The sequence below is a fragment of the Rutilus rutilus genome, assembly GCF_951802725.1.
Source record: "Rutilus rutilus genome assembly, chromosome: 14".
Taxonomy (NCBI): Eukaryota; Metazoa; Chordata; class Actinopteri; order Cypriniformes; family Leuciscidae; genus Rutilus; species Rutilus rutilus.
Genome location: NC_140219.1, coordinates 35,437,816 through 35,461,525, shown reverse-complemented (window position 1 = coordinate 35,461,525; position 23,710 = coordinate 35,437,816). Strand labels below are relative to the sequence as shown.

Below are 23,710 nucleotides of genomic sequence, written 5' to 3'. Positions count from 1 at the left end.
ATGACAGTGAATTATGCATAATTACATGTAACTAACCCTCAAACAAACCCTAACCCTATAGTAAGTACATGTAGTTAATTAATATTGTTCAGTACTTACAATGAAATTTTACGAGTAACAATGACACCTTAAATAAAAGTGTTACCAAATAGTGTAACCCTTTATTTTAAGGTGCCCATGTTACAGTGTAATTATTCATTTATGTATAATTGTGTATAAAAGTAAGAGTATTAACTACATGTACTTACACTATAGGCTCAGATTGAGGGTTAGTTGCATGTAATTATGCATTTAGAATTATTTCTACAGTACAGTTACCACATGTAACATGCAAAAGAGTGTTACCGAAAGATCTTTCTGTAATTTTATTACATTTTCACCTTTATTTATTTTGATGAGGGTGTTGGATTTTAGGCAAATCTCACTTGGTTGCATTTTACCCTAAAAATAAAAATAAACATCGAAAGTAAATATATATCAAGCATAAAGTCAGGGAAAATGTTTGTTTTTATTCATATGCATTGTGGTGTTGTTTTTAGCACAATTAATCCCTAAATTATCATAAGAACAATGCAAAACTGTAGTCTCGTTCTCATTAGTACTGTAATATGAAAAATATATATTAATATGAAAATTAATAGCACCTATCAATCAATAAACCATAACAAGCATCATTAATAACTGTAAATATAGTGTTTTGAGTGCCACCATGGTGAATGATTGTAGGAGGCATATAAGGTGAGGTTGCACTGAAGTTTCCTGCATGTAAATTACAATTTCTGCAATAATTAATGTGTGTGTTCATTCATATTTACTATATTATATTTACCATTGACCTATATGGGATGTATATTCAGCTGAAATGGTCGTGACTGGACAAAACTGAGCGGATCCACATTGTAACACCGGTGAGAAAACGGGACTTTATTGAATTGAACATCATTACAGGTATAAGTTCCCAAATCACTTTTAGACTCTGACAAACAGCAGAGGTCAAAGGGGTCAAGTCTGTATTAGTGTTAATGCCAAAAGATGCGGTTCGAAACCATAATAAAAAACTAACATGCTCCAACAAGACAATAACATAAAATGCAGATGGAGCCATGAAGAAAAGCCATGTTTTAATTGTGCACAGGGCAGTTTATTTCAACTTATGTAAAGCTATCACTTTTCTTTTTCAAAAAACAAAACATCATATGCACATGCCCAGAGTGTCAACCCTTTATAAAGACTCGCATCTCCCCGATGATGTAGTGAGGGAACTCAATCTCAGACAGATCTTTCACATTTTGGAGACACACTGAACACAGGATGTGATTCTCAGGTACAGGAACACGACGTCTCACTGGGATTCATGATGAGTGCTACAACAGAAACGTTACCAGCCAATATTTTAATCATTTTTAGTTTTTAAAATCTTTTTTTTTTTTTAAATCTAAGTACAAGGCATTTCACCCAAATCAAGTTTTTTCCCTTTAAAAAAAAAAAAAAGATTCAAAAAAATATATTGGGAAGTATGCGTTTTTTTTTTTATTAAACACTGTGCAAAGTTAAAACCACCGACAAAAACCCCAGGAGCCAATGTTATGAATCTAAAGACTAAACACATCAAGTCATTTGTTTGTTTCTTCTTTTTTAAATAAGTGCAGGGAGTGGTGTTGTCAAAAGTACCGACTTCGGTACCAAATTGATACAGAAATTTAAAAAATGCGCTGTTGAGCGGACTCGTAAACTCCTCTGATTGGCCGTTGTGTTCACGAGCTCATCAGATATGTCTGTGATTGGCTACAATGATCAGCGCTTCAAGAACATGTAAACAGACATCAATGACACAAGCGAGCGCTTACACACACACACGCGAGCGCTTACACACACACGCAAGCGTTTGAAAGCAGGCGTCTATCAGCGGACCGGTCCTGCTAGTGCTCTCAAAACACTCTCAAACGCTCCCGTGCGTTGATCATTAGGCCAATCACAGACATATCCGATGAGCTCGTGAACTCAACGGCCGATCAGAGGCGTTTATGATTCCGCTCAACGCGTGACATTTTTTAAATTTCAGTATCGACTTGGTACCGAAGTCGGTCCTTTTGACAACACCAGTGGGAAGCGAGACGTAAACGGTTCCGGGTTATTCGGGATCCAGCGGTTCAGTTGCGCGCGGTCTCGCGGGTCGCTTCTTGTTCGACGGCCACCGGCACACGGGGCAACAGTGCCGCCCACCTGCCAGCCAGACCACAATGCACTGCTGGTGGAACACGTGACCACACGGCAGACCCATGACCAGGCAATCCGTGTCAAAGTTCTCCAGACACACCACACACTCGGTGCAGTGGAGCATCCCACACGGCCACCCAGACCAGTCCGGGTCCGGCTCCGGCTCCGAATTACTCGAGTGATGCGCTTCCGGGTCACCGATCGGGTCGGGACTCAGTCTGAACTTCCAGGTTGGCAGGTTCTTGATGTAATCTGTCGGAACAAGCGGGTGAAGCCAGAGATCGGGGAACGCCAACCTTTCCAAAAGGAAATTAGGATCGTCATCCCAATCGGACTCAAAGTTCTGGAACGAGGCTATGGGATGCACTAGGTAGCTGGTGTACCAATCCCAGAGGCTCGACAACCACTCAAGGTTGTTGGCGTTTTGGTCTTCGTTGCTGCATCTTCTCTTCTTCTCGAAGTAGTCGATGAGAAGCCCGTGAGCCAGATAAGTGCTGAGGAACAGAGCCGGGTGGGAAGAGTAAAAGGTCCAGTCGGATCGGACCCACGAGGCGATGGTCGTGGTGTCTGCGTAGCGCAAGAGTTTCAAGCTGTACTCGTAAAAGCTATCCAAGTATGGGAGTTGGAGAAACCCGAGGATTGGCAGCCAGGAGATGATGAGTAGCGAGTTGTAAGTGCCTAGCGTGCTAATCAAAACCACAAAGCGTTTAATAGTGGCTCCTTGCGTTATGAAAAGATCCATCCAAGCCATCAGATTAACCATGACTAAGCTTAAAATGAACAAGTCGTTGACCTCCGGCTGCACGGAGCGAAGGAACGAGTCCATGGCGTGTAAGGAGATGAACTCCCCGGTGCTGTTCCCGTATCGGTAAATGCCTTCCGGAGTTTTGAGGATGTACGAGGGCGTCTGCCGAACCCCGATCTCCTCCAGAACGCTAGTGTTTTCCCAGTCGCGCACGTCCACGAAGATGAACTCGATCCGCCCGGTGAACTTGATGCTGAGCGCGGAGAAGAACGCGGGGGGTTGGAGGAGTCTGGCGAACAGGAACATCTTGACGGGCTGCTTCTCCATCTGGTACCAGTCGTCCAGTAAGCGCTGGGACACGCGGATGGTTTTGATGCGCGAGGCGACGTGCGCCGTCATCCATTTAAAGATGTGCTCGGTCTCGATGCGCCTGCCGTCGTACTCCTTCAGCATGACCTTCCCTTTGGAGGCGTAGGTCTGCGGGACCGACATGATGAGGGTGGACTTCATCCAGCCGCGCTTGTGGCAGTACCTGACAACAGGGAATGAAGGGAAACAATCAATGCATTTTTCTCTGATAATGACACAATATTTTGGATTCCTGAATTTTTTTTTTTTTATTTCTTCATCAGAATGGTACGAAACTTGCTAAAGGTTTTGGCACTTGCTGTGTGAACACATAATAAAATCATGCACATGACTGGAACAGGTTAAATGGTCCTGAAAGAAACAGTCCCGCTTGAGCTCCTCGCGGTCAGAAATGAGCGCATTGTAAATGAATGAAAGGAGTTTCCTCTAGTGGAAGCGTTTGGTACTGCAGCCGAACACACTCTCACTGAACGCTCATTCACTGAGATATCAGCCGCACATCTGGAGCACCACTGGTTTACAATTATGGCTTTCATTTTCTCACAGTTTTAGAGTAAAACGTTTTTTAAACGTTAAAATTCAAAAATTGAAAATAGTATTTTTGCACATTTTTCATAACAATAAACGTAAAATTCTGTAACTTTTTTTAAGTTCACTTTTTAAAACTTGTTTCACTTCATCAATAATCTGGCGAGTGTCGTCTTTGAAACGAGATTCAACTGAAGTCTGAGCGCTGAATCATTCAAGATTTACAACAGTTTAAGTTGGAAATGTAATTTTCAGGGGTCTCATTTATAAAGCGTGCGTACGCACAAAACGGGGCTGGAAACGTACGTACGCCAGTTCCCACGCAAAGGTTGTGATCTATAAAAAACAAACTTGACGGGAGAATGTGCGCACCTTTAAGCAAACTTTGAGCCGTGCGTACGCACATTCTGGAGACAAAGGGAATTGGCGACCCGATGGTGAGCTGGAGTTAAGTGTCTTTTTGGTCACTTTTAGAAAATCTAAAGAAAATTTAACATATACAGAAAGATAATACAAATATAATTTCACTCACCAAGCCTGTCACTTGAAGCAAATATCCATCCCTTCTTAAATGTCCGCGCAAGCGAGCACGTTGGGCCGTTTAGTGAAACTGACGCAAATAACAGTTTAAATAAATAAAATAATGATTTAAACTATGTTTTACTTTTGATATAAACATTTAGATTAAATATGCCATTCAAATTAATGGAGTTAAGCACTTAAACATGAAATCATTACTGAGAAGTTACAACATTTTTATATTCAAATTCAGTCAATAGAAATATTAGTTGTGGATGCGGTGTTTTTGAACACTTTTCCTCTGGCATGCTGTGTTTTAATGTTTTAACCACAGAGATAATTGCTTATCATGATAATACCAGATTGTCTGAGAAAATAGTTTCGTGCAAATAATGCCCAAGGCCTATCTGTTTCCATTAAAAATATCAATTAAAAATACAATTCGGCCAGTGGAAAAGAGTGAGAAAAACTTTCTCTGAAATGTATTTTACACTATTTGATTTATGTATTCAAAAACAAGGCAAGGATAGGCAACTACTTGATTTTTATTAATGTAATGTGTCTTGTACCGTTAAACGTTATCACGTGGATGAATAATCATATGCAAATGATATGCAGATGAGGATCTGCATAGTAAAACTAGGCGTTGTAAGCTCCATATATGGTTATTTCAGGGTGGAGACGCATGTGCGCACAATCTTCCGCTGACTGGGATTTATAAAGTGAATTCTGCGCAGGTTCTGGCGTACGAACGGTTTTATAAATCCGAATATTTTTTTGCGTACGCCATTTTTGGCTTTCGGGCGCACGTACACTTTTAGTAAGGTTCCTACGCACAGTTTTATAAATGAGACCCCAGGTCTGTGCTCAAAAAGTGAATAAATGGATAATAAATACACTAGTGCTGGGCAGTATGACCAAAAATCCACATCACGGTATTTTTCTAAATTACACCGGTTTCACGGTATATGACGGTATTTCTTTTTTTCCAAGCATGACTGGGTGTAAAACACATTTTTCACTGAGTGAGAGAGGAAATACTGCAGTAGATTGACTTAGAATGCCCTATTTTACTGTCATGAGTGAATATTGTAGAAAAAAAATCCACACTAATATTATTACAGCAATTTACAGGTTTGCAAGGCTGTTTGTAAAGAGGTGCCAGCAGGAGGCGCTGTAGGAGCGGCAGAAATAGCGGTTTCCCCGGTAACGGCTGTACACAAAGCAGCAACGCTCATAAACGCTGCTTTATCAACAAAAGATAAAGAAAGATTAAATCGTAATAAAGAAACTTTTCTAAAGACCGTCAGTTCACTTCAGATACATTAATATAAAAACACCCACGCCGCGTTTTGATTTTGAAACGTGCAGTGCTCATGTTTATTCAACGATGTCAATGCCAACCACAAATAGATTTTCCAAACGGCTGTGTTGATATTGTGAACCAATGTATGGGAAATACTGTAATATAATTTGACAGCTACCAATTATAGTTTAACCTATCCATCTTCAAAGTCACGCTTACACATAGAGATGGCTCGATCCCACAATTTTGGTTTTGGTACGATACCAGAACCTAATACTTTGGTATCGATACTAAATCAATACCACAGCTGACAAATAACTAGCCTCAAAATTGAAGTGAGTTGAAACAATTTTAATAAAAACACTGCTTGAAACCCTGTGTTTTGAATGTGCAAACAAAAAGTATCAAAATGTTAAGAAAAAATAAAATAAAAGACAGTCAGGGAACATACAGTAGGTTAAATTTTGTTTTTGGGAAGAAAAAAAAACTGAAATGATACAATTAAAATAGGTTAATATCTATAATAATTGATTAATATAGAATAATAATAGAATAATGAAATTACATGTAAACCATTAGCTGTCATGCATCAACAGAGAATTATCAACATTTATAGCATTTATTCATCTTGGTTTGATTACTGTTTGGTTTGTGTTTGGGTTCATATTAGTTTAATGCATTGCATAATGTTAACATCTAAACATGTATTAGTATATTTAAATAATAATTACTGATTGATCTAGATTAATAAATGCTAAAATACTGTTAGGTCAGGTTACCTAATGAATGTTGACAAATGTATCTGAAATGTAAAGTGTTATTCTAACATTCATATTAGTAATATCCATATATTACTATTACTCTCTCTCTCGGCTGATTCCTCTAGGGGTCGCCACAGCAGCAGCCATTCATTTTACTATCACTAATACTACAATTAATATCACTAATCTCTTTATTCATTCAAAGTGCAAAAATTATGAGACCTAAACTTCATTGGTTCTAGCGTGTCATGCAAGCACATTTGAGCTTTCGTGTTTACCGTGTCATATTTAATTGATCAGCTCTGATGTAACTTATGTGCGCTGATCAGTGTTGTGAATAAAAGTCTAAATGAAATCAGTTGAATGACGGACTCACCTGTCGATCTCTGAACTCTTTGAACAAGTCAGGATGAGCAAGAGACAGTGCTTAGCCAGATTTGATGTGTTGCCTCCCGTGGCTAATTTAAAGCAGCGTTTGTGGAGTGGTGCATTGAGGTCTGTTGCTTCACCTTTCTCATTACTTTTGTAGGCAAAGTAATGCCACATTTCACTCCTACTGCTCTCTTTATTTATTAATTTCGGGCGTGTAGAAAGAGCTTCATCTGTTTGATCCATCGTGTTCCTCTGTTGTCACTGTTTGCCGGTTTTGCGTGACCCGCGTCAGTTTGGATAGCGCACTGCCGCCTAGCGGTGAACTTCGAAACAGCAGCGCATCAAATACCGAATTGAGCAAAATTATGATATTGTACAGTTTGAAATATAATATATACCGGTATTTTTGCAGTACCGCTATACCGCGCATCCCGACTTACACATGCATCACTACAGTGCAACAGAGAAAAAGGACTCTCTCAAACAGTGCCGTGCCGCGTTCTGATCGTTATTAAAGCGACATACATCGGTATTGCGGTATTTTAAAAATTCATATCATAACAAAAATAAACACCGGTATGAACCGGTATACCGGAAATACACTAAAATACAGCATAAATATAATGCAGCACCATAAAATCCCCTAAAAATACAAAATATTAAATAAAAAAAACATTACCGGACTAAAATATACAGTACATTAATTTCATTGAAATTAAAAAAAAATATTTCGGTCATTTGTGACCGACACACGAAGAGCACCAGAGGGTTAAATAATTCACATATTTTTTGTGTGGCTTTCAGTAGAAATATGTGCTGAGATGAGAATGAAGGAAGAAAGTCTAATTTGAACAAAAACCATGACGGAAATTCCTGTGACGTGACTAAGACGAGGAGACACCCAAGGCCATTAAACCATAACTCTGACCACATCAACACGACTATATACACCTTGACCAAAAAAGACGAGATTAAAATGTAGTTAAAAAATAAAAATCTCTTTCTTTATTTGTGTCATGTTTGCGGTTGCCAGATGTTCATTTTCTACCCGGCGTTTTTACGAAGCAAATTTTTCCTCAAAATAATCAATATCATACAGCATCTGGGCATTTTAGTGTTGCTGTTTGTGTTAATTCCATTATTAGGTTATTTGTCATTATTGTAATACCGTACTCCTATTGCAGATGTGCTTAATCTCTGCAATCTGGCAACCATGCGCTCTCTCTGCGCCGATGATCTGAGAACAACGACAGGCAAGCCGGAGTTCAGCGATCATCACTGAGATGCTTCAGGGAAAGTGTCATTCAGTCAATCTTCGTGCTGTCGTGCGACTAAATCTGCCATTAAACCTTCTCACTGATGAACTGTAATAAATCCAAACATGAATCTCTCGGCTATATTTTGTTTGTGACTGTGGCTGCTGAATTTGCTGTTTTTTAATAGAAAAAACACAGCCTTAATATATATATATATAAATATAAAAGGCATGATTGGGTTGGAGGTTAACTCCACACACTGCATTTCAGACATGCCACGCTTGGTTGATCAGCTTACAGGAATGTGAAAACCCTACTGTCAGTTGCTAGAGGAAGAAAGACTGCAGAACATGTTGGTGTTTCTCACCTCGAGTCACTGGAGCAGTTGAAAGTGCCCGTCCGAATGCCAAACTGGGACACTTTCTGCACCATTTTGCCCCAGTTGGCCGTGCTCAACAGCGGGTTTCTGTCCTGGGCGATTACCTAAGAGGAGGACAGTTATCTTTTAGATAAATATATATATACATACATACATATACACTACCGTTCAAAAGTTTGGGGTCAGTAAGATTTGTAAAGTTTTTAAAAGAAGTCTCTTCTGCTCACCAAGGCTGTGTTTATTTGATAAAAATACAAACAAAAACAGTAAAATTGTGAAATATTATTACAATTTAAATCATCATTTTTATTTCATGATGCTTTGATGAATAGAAAGTTGAAAAGAACAGCATTTATATGAAATCTAAAGCTTTTGTAACATTAAACACGACCGTTCAAGAGTTTGTTGTCAGTAAGAGTTTTAATTTTATTTTTGGGGGAAATAAATAAAATAAATCAATACTTTTATTCATCAAGGATGAGTTAAACGGATCAAAAGTGACAGTAAAGACATTTATAATGTTAGAAAATATTCCATTTTAAATAAATGCTGTTCTTTTGAACTTTCTATTCATCAAAGAATTTTGAAAAACAAATTGTCAACATTGAAAATAATTATGAATGTTTCTTGAGCATCAAATCATCATATTAGAGTGATTTGTGAAGGATCATGTGACACTGAAGACTGGAGTAATGATGCTGAACATTCAGCTTTGATCACAGGAATAAATTACAGTTTACTAGATATTCACATAGAAAACTGATGATTTACATTACAATAATATTTCACAATATTACTGTTTATTTTTTATTGTTTTTTTTTATCAAATAAACACAGCCTTGGTGAGCAGAGACTTCTTTTAAATACAGTAAAAATCTTACTGACCCCAAACTTTTGAATGGTAGTGTATATATATTGCACACACACAACATGCCTTCGATTTCTGTTTTATAGTTTATATAAACAACATAGATGCATGTCTCCAGAAGTAGCACTGATGTCTATATAGTGTGCACTGCTTACCTCTCCACAATAAGACACATGATTTGAGGTGTAATTCATGTCTGTTGCACAAATGGTGGTTATGTAATGATAGTGTGCACTGACAGTCAGGATTACCGGCTCATTTTACAGCAGAAACTGCAGCTAAACCTTGTCATCTTCAACACTTCCTGGAGCTCAGCGTATATGAGACCGGGACAGAGGCGTTCTCCTTCAGTGACACGAGTATGCGGAGCAAGCTGAGGTTTCAGTTTCTGAACCGCCTTTAAAGAATTTCCTAAATATGTAAACGACGTCGTTCCGGACAGCAGAGCAAAAGCTGCGTGCGCCATGAAGACTGATGGTGTCCGTCTGGATGTTACTGTAAGCTATTGTTGTAAGAAACTGAACATGTCTCCACTAAATGTCGGTTGGGAGTGGTGGGAGAGTGAAGAAACAATGACCAGGTTTGGGAGTAACACAAGTCATGTAATCAGATTACTTTTTTAAGTAACTAGTCAAGTAATGCATTACTTTTACAACAAAATATGTGTTACTTTTCCAACTAAGTAACGCAGGTCACAGTTCTCCCATGTACTGACTGACGGCTCTGCTGTCCTCGTGCTGAGAGGGATTGTGGGTAAGTGCAGAGGTGTGTGTGTGAACATGATGGGGATTGTAGACTAATGTGAGCATGTACTCATCTCACTTTGCTGCTGACCTCTAATGATCCAATTCAACCATACTAATGAGCAAAAATGACTAATGAACATCACATTTGTGTTTCATGTTTTAATTGCTGAAGTAAGAGTGTTGAGCTTGTGTGGTCCAGCACAGCTGAAGGTGTGTTTGAGCGGCGCCCCCTACTGTACAGGAGTGCATCTGCATTTCCCTGATTGTTATGAACTCTTTCCCCACCAGTGATTAACAAAAGTTGCCAGCCACCGTCAGCGTTTTTGATCATTTTCACAAAACTTTTATGTCTCTCAGAATATTTTGTTGTATGAATATCTGAACGTGCAATATGTGAAAAGAAAGAACAGGCCCTCTGCTTTTAAACATTTTATTCTAGCTGCATGCATTCTTTCTTTATCAACACTTTAATGTGGGGAAGATTCATAAATAAAAAAAACATTTTGAGCAAAAAGCTGAGAAAATCATGTCATTGTCAAAGATTACGTCTAGATGGGATTCATAACGATGATCATAAACACTGTTGGAGCCGATCGAGTCCATCAACATCCTCTTCAGTAACATTAGGCAGCTTAATGGCGTTTAATGTTGCGTTATTTAACGTGAGCGTCAGCAGTGCTTCTATCGCTTGTTTCTGCTTCTTCTCCTGTTTTGATCGTGAGATTGCGTTCTCTTTCAGAAGCTGTGTAATAGCGCCCCCTACCGTATAACAGTCTCCACGTTCCCATTGCAGATTTGCGCAAAACTTTTGCGATATTTTCTAAATGTCAATAAAAAAACTATTGCGACATGACAGTGTTTCCATTAACCGATGTAATGCGGCTAAAACGTAACTGCGATAAATCATGGCGACGGATGTTAGCAGGTTCACGTACATCTCAGCCACCGCACTAGCCATTATTGCTAATCAAAGAAGACTTACGCATTTTATCCAAGCATTGATGACAGGGAAGTCCCTCTTCCACTGAGAGCGGCTCATACGAGGAGGTTCTGGGAGTTTCTCTTGATAAACTGTGGCATTTCTCTGTTGTCTAGAATCCAGTATTCCCTTTGTGTTTTATGAGTTTGATAAAGAAATCGGTCTCGTTTTCGGTCCAAACACACCGCGCCTCCTTTAAAGAAGGATAAACTTGTACGTAGGCTACACTAGGTGACGAAAACACTGTTTTGTGAAATATTCCTTTTTATCGAACAGCCTGAAAAACCTCCTCATGCGAGCGTAAAAATGTCCTCCTCATGTTTTTGCGCAATTTACGTGTTTCCATTGGGCGTATTTTCAATTCGCAATTTCGCAATTTAAAGGGTAAAGCGGCTAATGAAGACACGGATTGCTGGGAAATTCTGTCAATGGCGGGGAAAGAGTTCAAATCAAGCGAGCCCAGCCCAGGTGAGGGAAAGTAACGCAAAAGTAACGTAAGCAACGCATTACTTTTAAAAGTAACTTTCCCCAATGCTGAATGGCAGATTTGTGGGAGAGCTATCCCTGTAAATGAAAGTTTCTCACGCTTGGATTTACATTTATGATGTGCATAACGAGTTTCCAGCGGTCTCTGAATGTTGTCAGGGATCCTGCAGATCAATACTAACCTGAACTAACCAGATCCCGTCTTTAGTGTCCTCCACCAGCTCGTAGAAGTGCATCTCTCCGCTGAAAGACGTGCTGGAGTCAGATCCAGTCTGCTGCTCCTCATTCTTGATGGCAGAATACAGCTCGCCTTGCATCAGCTCACCTTCAGGAGCAAACATGCTTAACATCAGCCCATACCTCACAGAATATGCGTGTGTGTGTGAGACTCAAACACAACACACACTCACTCACCCGAGTTCTCCACCAGCTCCCGCACGTCCCTCTTCTCCGCCAGGCCCGAGTAACCCAGTCCTCGGCACTCCAGGATGGTCTTCAGCCTCCTGAAGCTCAGCGTCACTGGGTCCACCAGCTGTGTGGCGAAGATCCCGGTCTCATACCACACGACGGCTTCGAAGAACCGAGCCAGGATGAACAACATCAAGAAATACAGGAGCAGAAAGAACAGTTTCCACCACATTTTTCTCGAGATTTGCGTTGGCAGTATACACTTATATGTCTCCAGCAGCGAGACTAACATCCAACAAAGTACTTCCGACGCAGGGAATCGCTTCCATCGTCTGATATAATTATATAAACACTGGCGCAGGCCTGGGCTTCGAGGCTCGAGGCTGCGCGCGACGGACTGGACCAACCGCGCTCTTCATTCACACACACTCACTGTCCCGACCGCATACACTCCTCATACTGCGATACCGATATTATGTTCGTGATTCCGGAGAACGATGATGTGCGAGCAGCGCTGTCTGTATGCTCTGGCTCTGACGGTCAGCTGGTGCGCATAACAAACTGACGCGAGTGACGTCACTTCCGGTGCAAAGGCGAGATACCAGCTTGGAGATACCAGAGCCCGTCTACGGAGAGCCTGTCCACTCCCTATTAAGCCCTATTGTACCGAATTTTGGTTGTAGTACCACCAGAGTTCCACTGGGGGCGCTCGCCATGAGTGCAAAATGAATGGGAGTCAATGGGGCTAGACGGCTAAATTTGTCTCTTTCACCCGATTGCCGTTGAGAAATGTCAGATGTGATTGTAGATTTTGCAAGTTCAACATGGGTTTTAGGTCGAAAGTTGAATGAACGAGTACTTATGTCGTTTTGATTTCTTACAGGTTGAGTTGTTGTTGCCCATAACACGCTAGCATTCTGCTAATGACGTCAGCATTCTGACGTCATTGACATTTTGAAAGACTTTTTTAAAGCAAATAAGTGACTCTAAAAAATCTAACACCCAGCAATGTGTAATTTCTTTGCATCTCCTTTCGAATACAACATTCAAATTACTAGACAAAAAATTATATCCTGAGAAAAGTGGATTTTGAGGGGTATACTGCCATTGACCTCCATTCATTCTGCACTCGTCCTGTGAGCGCCCTCATATGGAATCAGAGTGGAACTGCAACCAGTTCAGAAGCCGGAAGTGTAGTGAGAGTGAAACTTCTCGCCATATTAGACATTCTCTGGAGATACGTTGAATATGTTGTTAATCTGTCCAAAACTCTTCATTCACAAGCAAAAATTGTCTACTTTACACTTTTTTCTTTTTTCTTGCTGAATTTAACTCTTTTATTTCATCCCTCATGAAAAATGTTTGATGCATTACGACGATTTATTCAAAGATATTATTTAAACGTATTATTGTGCTTTTCTTTTCTTTTCATCGCTTTTTGCTTTTCTTTTCAGATGTAATTATATATTTAGCATCATTTTTGTTGTTGTTATTGTTCATTGAAAGAGATACAACCATGTTTCATTTCCCTGATCATGTATGTTTGTATGTATGTATAAAAAAAACGAGTTATTGCATGTAGGCCTTCTGTAAACTATTGCATGCTAGTTAATGAATGAATATTGTATTGTTATTTTTTATTAAATTCGTGAAAGTCGTGTCATGAAAGTTTTAAGTGTGTTCTTGAGCGTCAATAAAAACGTGTAACAAAATAAAAGCCCTCTGAGTTCTCGCCGGTTCTCACTTGTTTTCATCACTTTATCTGTTTGCATCCGCACCTTTATTCTTAGCTCAAGTACAAGTAATAATAGTAGTATTGTTTATTTTGTATCGTGCGAATTACGTTAATGAATTTGTATTTTATCAGAATAATTCATTTTAATTCCATTCAATTTCAATTTTTTTTTAGTTCAAGCTAAATATAATTGTTTAAAATATGGGTAACACTTTACAATAAGGTTCATTAGTTAACATTAGTTAATGTACTAACTAACATGAACTAACAATGAGCAATACATTTGTTACTGTATTTATTAATCTTTGTTAATGTCAGTTAATAAAAATACAGCTGTTCGTTGTTCATGTTAGTTCACAGTGCATTAACTAATGTTAACAAACACAACCTTTGGTTTTAATCACGTATTAGTGAATGTTGAAATTAATATTAACTAAGATTAATAAATGCTGAAGAACTATTGTTCATGTTAACTAAGTTAGTTAACAAATGTTAACGAATTAACCTTATAGTAAAGTGTGACCAATTTATGTTCGCAGTTATATGCAATTGTATGCCTATTTTTGCTAGTTTCTAATGTAGACTTCACAGTCTATGGGTCTAAAGAGCGTCGAAAACGAGTGTCAAAATAAAAGTCCTAATTTTTGTCCTTTGATCGATCAGTTTCAATAGTTTAAGTTCACTTCACGAGTGTGCGGGGAATAATTTTTGCCCATAATCTCTAGCATAACCTGCCATCGGCTTTATTTGATGAAGATAAGCCTAAACACTAGTTGTTTTTGTGTGAGGAGGGAGCGGTCGTGCGAGCGTGGAAGAGGGCGTGACGCGTCTGACGCGTCATGACGCGTTATGACGTGGCTCGCTGGATCAGCCGAACTCTCCACTGTAGATCAATAGATCCGTGTCGCTCTCGGCGCTTTCAAAATAACATTGTTTGTCAGACTCAGAGAAATGGAGGTAAATACGTGCAACATTCAAGTGCTCCTGCAGGCAGCGGAATACCTGGAGCGGAAGGAAAGAGGTATCAGTCGTTATTTCCTTCTCAGGTTGTTTGTATTGAAACCGAAGCCGTTTCGGACAGTCTGCTGCTGTTTGTGTGTTTTTATACACCTTCGTTAATATTTGCACTAATTAATTCTTCGTGTAGGTGTTGGGAGTGTATTCTTCGTTGCGCATGATTATTGTGCGTGTTTGTAGAGTGGTGAAAAGAGCTTTTATCGCTGATATTATTGTGTTTGGCTCTTGTGACCTACATTTCAGTTCTGTATTGTACACAATAAGGCGCGAAATCGTCACATATTTGAAAATGTAGCAGCGCTGCGCTCGTTCTAACGCGAGTTAAGTTACAGTGTAGCAACAGACGCGTCACAAATAACGGATACAGTTCGCAGAATGGAACGCGCTGATTTCAAAAATATGTCAAGTAGTTCGATGGCGCCAAAATCAGAAAGCGCTCTCACAGACACACACACACAAACACAGCTGATTTGATGAGATGCTGACACACAGCAGATTCCTCTCTCTGTCTTGTACAGCAGACTCCTATGGTTTTAGGTTTATAATCAGTCAAATGTCCGATGGCAGTGCACAGACTCTAAAATCACTTATTGTGTGTATTTTCATTATGTATGTAAGGATCTTGCAGGAAAGGAAGTATGCTGGGCTCATGTTATGTATTGTATATTTCAGAGGCTGAGCACGGTTATGCCTCAGTGCTTCCCTTCTACAGTAAAGGAGATTCAGATAAGAGAAGAAAGCAGAAGACAAAGAGCCTTTCTCCCGGGAACAGCAGGTGAGTGTACGGTGCACACACAGACATGACGCCCTGCTCCTCTGGTCATTGCTATATTACTGTACAATTACAAATAAAAAAAAAAGGTAATTTTATTGTACTCCGATCCTTCGCTTTTGCTGTTTTTATGCAAATATATGCTAATAGCTGCTTACTCTTAGACTGCGTAAAGCGATAGTTCACCCAGAAAGGGCTCTTGTTGTTGCACTGAGTCTAGTAAAGAGGTTCATTAGAGTCTGATATGTAATTAAAGCTGTGACCGTGGACTCGAGTGTGTGCATTGGGATATTTATAATCAACTTTTTTACTTTATGATTTTCAGTGTGAACACGTTACTCACACTATTACACTACAAAACACAGCAAGTGCACATGTACAGTCAAAACAAACATTATTCACACACCAGATATCATTTCTGATATTTTTTTACTAGTGTGTGCAGGACAATATAGCTCATTTATGTAAAGGAGGAGAGCAACATAAAGTAAACTGTGACATAATATGCCCATATATTCTTCATACAGTGACATTTATACAAATTTGGTACCAAAAATGATCCAGACACTTTGATCTGATCATGTTTTGCTGAAGTGTTTTTCTTTAATAACTAATGCTCTTTTTACACACAGACTGAACACAATGAAGCACTGCTTGGTGATTGGCTGAGCTAAACTGGTATTATCTAATTGTGTAGTTAAATTTAAGGATGGACAAAACCAGTCAAATATCAACTGAGTTCGTCATATTTTATTACCATTTTCTAAACTATAGCGAATAACCTGATAATGTGAGAAATGTTGAAGGTGTCTGAGTAATGAAGGTTTGACTGTACATGAATGGAGACGCACCTTCTGTCAAGAGTCATTCACCGTCACGTTCCAAATGTTAATTTTTGGGGTTAATATTAACTGCACAGATCCTATGAGAATAAATGGCTGATATCCTTAATATGAACAACTATCATTGCTAAATAAAGCTATTTGTCTCTGTTTCAGGTCTGTTCACAATGAGCTGGAGAAACACAGGTGACCAAGCTTTACTCTCTCCCACTGGCGATCGTGCTGCTGTTTCCTTCATGCAACACTTCATAAACGTTTAATACCGAGTAACACTTTTTACCCAGTTAATCTGCTTATTTCTCCTTCACCAACTATAAAGCGTGAAGCTCTGCAATGCTACTCTCTAGAGCTGAAACTAATGATTATTTTGATGATTGATTAGTTGGCCGATTATGTCTTCGATTAATCCGATTTTTTTTTTTAAAAGCCCAATTTTCTTTTCTTTTTTTATTGACAAAACACACTTTTCCACGTCCTGGCCAAAGCTGTCCTTCAAATCAATGCGAATGCTATGAAAATAGTGAATATATCTATATCTATGTACAAAAGAGCTATAAAACAAAAGGACCATTTAAATCCCTACATTAAAAATGAAGATAATAAATAAAAACACAAACTCAGTGTTCACAGATAAGAGGAATGTTCTGCAGGAACACACACACACGTTCACTCCTGTTACGGTCATTACTTTGTCCTGTAAATGTTAGAAACGTCTTGTATTTAAGTTCAGTCACACGCAGTTAACCCTTTACAGTCTCCTCTCAGTGTTAAACCTGACGCTCATGCATTAGCTTGAAGCTTAAGTAAAGCGTTCTCGTGTTTTGGTCAGCTTGGATCCCGCACCCGTCCCGCATCAGCTCACGCATTTTGTCCACAGACATGCATTATTCAGTGCTGTAATTTGATGCGACTAGCAGAAGTTTTTCAATGATTTTCATTATCGATTATTATCGATTAGTTGTTGCAGCCCTACTTGGGTCTGGAGTGCTCAAACACTGAGTATCAGAGCTGTGTGATGATTACAGGTGTATGTGTGTTAATGCATGTGTGTGTGTGTGTGTGTAGGAGAGCTCAGCTGAGACACTGCCTGGATCAGCTGAAGGAGCAGGTTCCTCTGTCCTCTGATTCTGCGAGGAACACAACCCTCAACCTGCTCAGACAAGCCCAGCTACACATCAAGGTGAGCCGGTTCACCCACACACTGACAACAGCAGAACCTCCCGTCTCTCTCTTCAGTCCAACACGGAAGAGACTTAACCTGCAGTTCATCCACTGGCCACTAGAGACCGGCTGCAGAAGAGACTCAATCCCATAAACCCCCATGTTAAAATGCCCAACTTTACAGCAGAGAAACACATGTTTACAGTCTGGAGCTAAAAGTGGTTTTGGTCTATAAAGCTAATTTTGCCCATCATGAAAACTGTGAGGGGGTGAATATTTTTAATAACTCATCCGTTTAAATTATATTAAGCCTTAAAGTTCTGCATAATTAAGGGCGTGGCCACTTGAGTGACAGGTGGATTGACGCTGATGTCACTGCTAGCCGTTTGTCTGTTAGCGTCACCTCAGCTAATCCGCCTCGCTGATTATTTGTACGTCAGAGAACCAATATTTAGTTAATGTTTTACTTCTGTTTTTCCTTCTTCGTATCTTATCACAGCATGTTTTTAATCTATTTTTATTTAACAGCAGCAGCAATAATATGCTAAATAAATTGACACAGTCTAATGTTTTCAAATGGAGAACATGAATAAATGACACGGGAGTTTGTCATCTTTGCATAAATATAATTTGTTTTAAACTAGTTTGTTAGGCAAAAGAGTAAAGACAACTAGATCACTGGAATAAATAAATATGGTCAGGAAAGTATCAAACAAAACAGTGAATTCATTATTCAATTCCAAAATGGCATGTTATCAGAAACATTAATGTTGTTGTGGGCTAGTTTTTAATGAGAAGATATGCATATCTGACAGCAAATAATGTCTCTTAGGCAAAATTCACTCACAGAGATATCACATTTATTTCCACAGAGCTTTAAGTGCATAAATGACCATGAATAGTGAAATAAATAATAAATGTTAATACAGTTTTAGTGACTTTTAGCGGGGTGGATCTTGTTGAGCATGCTGGAGCAGCAACTAATGCACATGAGCAGAGAGAGAGCTAAACTAGCCGTGTTCATTCACACCAAGTGCAAATACCCTGGCGTCTGGTGGAGCAGATAAGAGGACAGAAGAAACCTGTCTGATAACAGCAGCCGTGTGAGGCGTTTGCTTTCGACATGCCTTTTCCCGTCACATATCAGCTCAGAGAGGTGCTTATTTTAAATAAACGTGATAAAATATTCAAAAAAATGGAAATAAAGCGCCAAACGGGTATTTAATGATGAGAATAAAGTGCTTAATGTGTAGATGTAGGGAACGTCTTTAAGGACAAGGACAAGTAATGTCCTAATAAGGCGGCATCCATTTATGATTTCATTAATTGTATTAACTGAATATGTTGTTGCATACTGTTTTGTAATGTACTACAATACACTTGTGCAAATACTATTTGCACCTCATAGTATAAATGGCATCTTATTACTATTTACACTGCCACTTTCAGTGTGTAAATATCATTTGTTTAGCCACTGCCTTAAAGTCTCCCTGTGGTCAATCATTTCATCCCTTAAATTCATCTTTGATCACCAAAATGACATTTAAATGTTTTTTCCTTGAAAAAATGTCTTCAGGCCTTAATGTTTTGAATGTAACTCGACACCCTTGCCTCATTTAGTATACGTGGTTCTATGAATATGTAAATGAGCCCCGCCTCCACTCAGAGATCCACTGGTTGACGATCACACGTTGATCTGATTGGTTACAAGGTAGTTTGTGACGTCAGAAACACCAGCGATTTCAAAGCGTCTTTGGTTCACTGCAGTTTTAAGGAGAAAACGTGTGTGTGTGTGTGTGTGTGTGTGTGTGTGTGTGTGTGTGTGTGTGTGTGTGTGTGCAGAAGCTGCAGGAGCAGGACGAGCGCTCGGAGCTGCTGAAGGGCCGTCTGCGCTGGGAGCAGAGAGAGTTACGCACGCGGCTGGAGAAACTGCAGGGAGGGTCCGAGCGCATGAGGAACGACAGCCTGGGCTCCACCGTGTCCTCGGAGAGATCCGACTCGGAGAGAGGTGACCCACACACACCTCACAGCTCCTCACTAGGGTCATACATGAGCTTTCAGGGTCACATGTTTATTCAGGGATGCTGATTTAAAGTGAGAGGTGACCCACACACACCTCACAGCTCAGTGCTCCTCACTAGGGTCATACATGAGCTTTCAGGGTCACATGATGCATCCATCCATCATAAGTGCATCTATCCATCATAAAAGTGCATCCATCCATCATAAAAGTGCATCCATCCATCATAAGTGCATCCATCCATCATAAGTGCATCCATCCATCATAAGTGCATCCATCCATCATAAAAGTGCATCCATCCATCATAAGTGTATCCATCCATCATAAAGTGCATCCATCCATCATAAAGTGCATCCATCCATCATAAAAGTGCATCCATCCATCATAAGTGCATCCATCCATCATAAGTGTATCCATCCATCATAAGTGCATCCATCCATCATAAGTGCATCCATCCATCATAAAAGTGCATCCATCCATCATAAAAGTGCATCCATCCATCATAAAAGTGCATCCATCCATCATAAAAGTGCATCCATCCATCATAAGTGCATCCATCCATCCATCATAAGTGCATCCATCCATCATAAGTGCATCCATCCATCCATCATAAGTGTATCCATCCATCATAAAAGTGCATCCATCCATCATAAAGTGCATCCATCCATCATAAAAGTGCATCCATCCATCATAAGTGCATCCATCCATCATAAGTGCATCCATCCATCCATCATAAGTGTATCCATCCATCATAAAAGTGCATCCATCCATCATAAAGTGCATCTATCCATCATAAAAGTGCATCCATCCATCATAAAGTGCATCTATCCATCATAAAGTGCATCCATCCATCATAAAGTGCATCCATCCATCATAAAGTGCATCCATCCATCATAAAAGTGCATCCATCCATCATAAAAGTGCATCCATCCATCATAAAAGTGCATCCATCCATCATAAAGTGCATCTATCCATCATAAAAGTGCATCCATCCATCATAAAAGTGCATCCATCCATCATAAAGTGCATCCATCCATCATAAAGTGCATCTATCCATCATAAAAGTGCATCCATCCATCATAAAAGTGCATCCATCCATCATAAAGTGCATCCATCCATCATAAAGTGCATCCATCCATCATAAGTGCATCCATCCATCATAAGTGCATCCATCCATCATAAGTGCATCCATCCATCATAAGTGCATCCATCCATCCATCCATCCATCATAAGTGCATCCATCCATCCATCATAAGTGCATCCATCCATCATAAGTGCATCCATCCATCCATCATAAGTGCATCCATCCATCGTAAGTGTATCCATCCATCATAAAAGTGCATCCATCCATCATAAAGTGCATCCATCCATCATAAAAGTGCATCCATCCATCATAAAGTGCATCCATCCATCATAAAGTGCATCCATCCATCATAAAAGTGCATCCATCCATCATAAAGTGCATCCATCCATCATAAAGTGCATCCATCCATCATAAAAGTGCATCCATCCATCATAAAAGTGCATCCATCCATCATAAAGTGCATCCATCCATCATAAAAGTGCATCCATCCATCATAAAAGTGCATCCATCATAAAGTGCATCCATCCATCATAAAAGTGCATCTATTGCCTGTTGTAGTGTGTAACTGTGATCTGGTGTGTGTTTGCAGAGGACGTTGAGATAGATGTGGAGAGTATGGTGTGGACCCTGGAGTGTGACGGTCTGGTCTCGTCTCACACTGGAGTGGACCACAGTTACTCCTCATCTGACCACACCTGGTTATGACCGATGCTCATCATCCTCTTCATCTTCATCACAGAACAGCCTTGTGTTTCTGACACTGAAAACATCAGCAAACGTCTTCTGAGCATGACTGGAACATATTCTGTGCAGTGTATTCTACACACTAACGGCATCACGGTGCTCTAGTCTCCGATACACTCACCAGATTCAAGCGTGGTGGCGATTGATTCCCACTGAACAATTTTATTTTCACATCGGCTTGCACTTACGTGTTTCAATACCCGGCTTATTTAATTCTGAGTTTTGATACGTTGCACAAAAGCGTACGCATGAGCACTTGCAATGTCTCTTTACATGTGTGTTGTTCCTAATGTGTGAGATTGCAGATTACGTCAATGCATTTTTATCAAACTGTTTTGATACTGTTATATAAAAAATTGGGGGAGGCTAATGTAATCCTGCAATTCAGAAGGAAATAATGCTCTCTTTTGCAGATAATTTGATTATCTTTTCTTCTTTGAGTTTGTGATTGGGTAAAGGTACAGGTGACTTTAAAATGATCTGCTATCTGTATCATCCTGACGTTTCTTGTGTTAGTCCTGTGCTTTGGTTCACTCTGATGAACTGAAGTTGGTGCTGTTCAAACACATCAACAACTGTTATGTTGAGCCCTAAAGAAACAGAAAACAGTGAAGTGTTTTTAATCTTTATACTTCTTTTTTTCTTTCATTTGTATAGTGGATTTCCAGCATTTTCCCCTTAAGATGTGTTAGTCTGCTCATGTTTTTAGTACACACCTTTGTTGGTAGTCTCGACAAAATACACCGGCTGTATTCGCGAACTGTTCAGTATATGCTCATATCAGTCATTTATGCAAACTATTATGAACATGCCTGTTGTTTAAGATGTTTGTACAGTAATTGTGTTAATGTACACGGACAGATGTACCTTGTATATACAGTTCTGAACACCAAAAGCCTTATGAACGATTCGTTTGTCATTGGACCAGGAACACCTTTGTATTTATGTCTCTCCTTGTACTCATATGTAGCATTTTATTCTTTTTTACCGACATAAGCATTTTGTACAAATAAATATTTTATGTATTTAATTTGACTTGTGGTTTTTGTATATGTTGCACATTTGAAACTGTAAACTTGATTGTAACACGTTAGACTACAGTTAGACCTCAACCCTGATGATCCTTCTGGAAAAACAGCCTCGTATTCAGTCATATCAAACCCGCCGGGAACACATTCATCTCTGAAGATTACTAAAACTCTTCATTTCTGAAGAAAATGTGAGCACTGCTGCCAAAGGGGGCAATTATTGTATTTTGTTATGGAATATTGCAGTTTATTATAAATAATTTTTACACTATCTGGTAACACTTTATTTTACAGTGTCATTGTTACTATTCATTCGACATTACTTTTAAATTTACTACAAAATATTGTGAGTTACTTTTTAAAATTATATTTAAATATATTGATTTAAAAGGGAGTTTATTGATTTAAAAACGATTGTATTGCTTCCGCTAAAGAAACTAGTCCGTTCCGCGTCCATAGCAACGCTCTGTTTTTCATGGCAACGGTGTGTTATACTTCGCAGCGGTCTGTTATCAAGAAATAACAGACCGCATTCTACATTGGAATTCAACCAAGCCAAGTAAAATATATATATATATTTTAACGCAACGCATCAGAAAAAACAAGGTTAGGAAACAGTAACTGTACGTTCACAACGCCGCCGACTTGAGCTGCAAAGAAGCTCTGGCCGCCCTGTCAAGGACGCTTGTCAAAAAGTACGGGGAAGCTTGTTGACGCTTGTTGACAATGACAACGGTTGTTGATAGTGAGTGCGCGCGCGCGCAGATCTATTGTAACAGTACCGAACAGTACACAGTGATATTGTGAAAGCCGTGGCAAGAGACAAGCAGCTTCTTTATTACTATACCTGTGTGCTGTCTATAACAACTTATGCTTAAACAGGTGGTTCCTATCATTATCGGATTAATTGCACAGTTTAACCATCATAGAGTGAAAGTTTATCATTTGCATGTCAGTTTAACAAGGGCGCGCTTGACAGGGCATATAAGAACGAGCAGAGAGAGAGAGAGCCCCGGCCGCGCGCGCGCACTCACTATTAATAATAATGATAATAGTTATTCTCGTCGTCAGACCGATAGCACTCCTTTCACTGGTGACTTTGTGTGAGAGGCCACATAAATGTTACAACGCTGTCATTAAGTTGAAGTTATCACATTATAAAGTACAGTACTCGCTCCAGCACTGCTCACTCGCTCTGTTTGGTTTCATTACAGTGTGCTCCTTAGCACTGGGAGCTCCCTCTGCTGTCCATAAGGTGCCTCTGCGCACCAGCCATTTCAAACCCAGCCTCCAGTATTTGGGCCACGCCTCCTTATTTGCATACACTCCTCAATCCTCAAATGCCCAATCCTAAATCCCCAAATTCCC

The 23,710-nt window shown here is 39.6% G+C and overlaps 2 protein-coding genes across 2 annotated transcripts; one reads left to right on the top strand and one right to left on the bottom strand.

The window, feature by feature from the left end:
• Window positions 1–897: 897 nt before the first annotated feature.
• Window positions 898–12,563, bottom strand: rnf103 (ring finger protein 103). The gene is made up of 4 exons (XM_084431134.1): window positions 11,946–12,563; window positions 11,714–11,856; window positions 8,441–8,556; window positions 898–3,494 (listed from the first exon to the last, which is right to left on the bottom strand). The coding sequence occupies exons 1-4, from the start codon at window positions 12,229–12,231 to the stop codon at window positions 2,132–2,134; spliced, it is 1,908 nt and encodes a 635-aa protein (XP_084287260.1). The 5' UTR covers window positions 12,232–12,563; the 3' UTR covers window positions 898–2,131.
• Window positions 12,564–14,482: 1,919 nt separating this feature from the next.
• mxd3 (MAX dimerization protein 3) lies at window positions 14,483–22,344 on the top strand. The gene is made up of 6 exons (XM_084429734.1): window positions 14,483–14,695; window positions 15,364–15,466; window positions 16,462–16,491; window positions 17,371–17,485; window positions 19,309–19,474; window positions 21,160–22,344. The coding sequence occupies exons 1-6, from the start codon at window positions 14,626–14,628 to the stop codon at window positions 21,273–21,275; spliced, it is 600 nt and encodes a 199-aa protein (XP_084285860.1). The 5' UTR covers window positions 14,483–14,625; the 3' UTR covers window positions 21,276–22,344.
• The last annotated feature ends 1,366 nt before the right edge of the window (window positions 22,345–23,710 follow it).

Coding starts and splice junctions, on each gene's coding strand:
- mxd3 (XM_084429734.1), top strand. CDS start 14,626: ATGGAGGTAAATACGTGCAACATTCAAGTGCTCCTGCAGGCAGCGGAA. Junction 15,467..16,461: donor CTTTCTCCCGGGAACAGCAG/GTGAGTGTACGG, acceptor TCTCTGTTTCAG/GTCTGTTCACAATGAGCTGG. Junction 17,486..19,308: donor AAGCCCAGCTACACATCAAG/GTGAGCCGGTTC, acceptor GTGTGTGTGCAG/AAGCTGCAGGAGCAGGACGA.
- rnf103 (XM_084431134.1), bottom strand. CDS start 12,231: ATGTTAGTCTCGCTGCTGGAGACATATAAGTGTATACTGCCAACGCAA. Junction 11,857..11,945: donor GGAGCTGGTGGAGAACTCGG/GTGAGTGAGTGT, acceptor TTGCTCCTGAAG/GTGAGCTGATGCAAGGCGAG. Junction 3,495..8,440: donor AACTGCTCCAGTGACTCGAG/GTGAGAAACACC, acceptor CCCTGTTGTCAG/GTACTGCCACAAGCGCGGCT.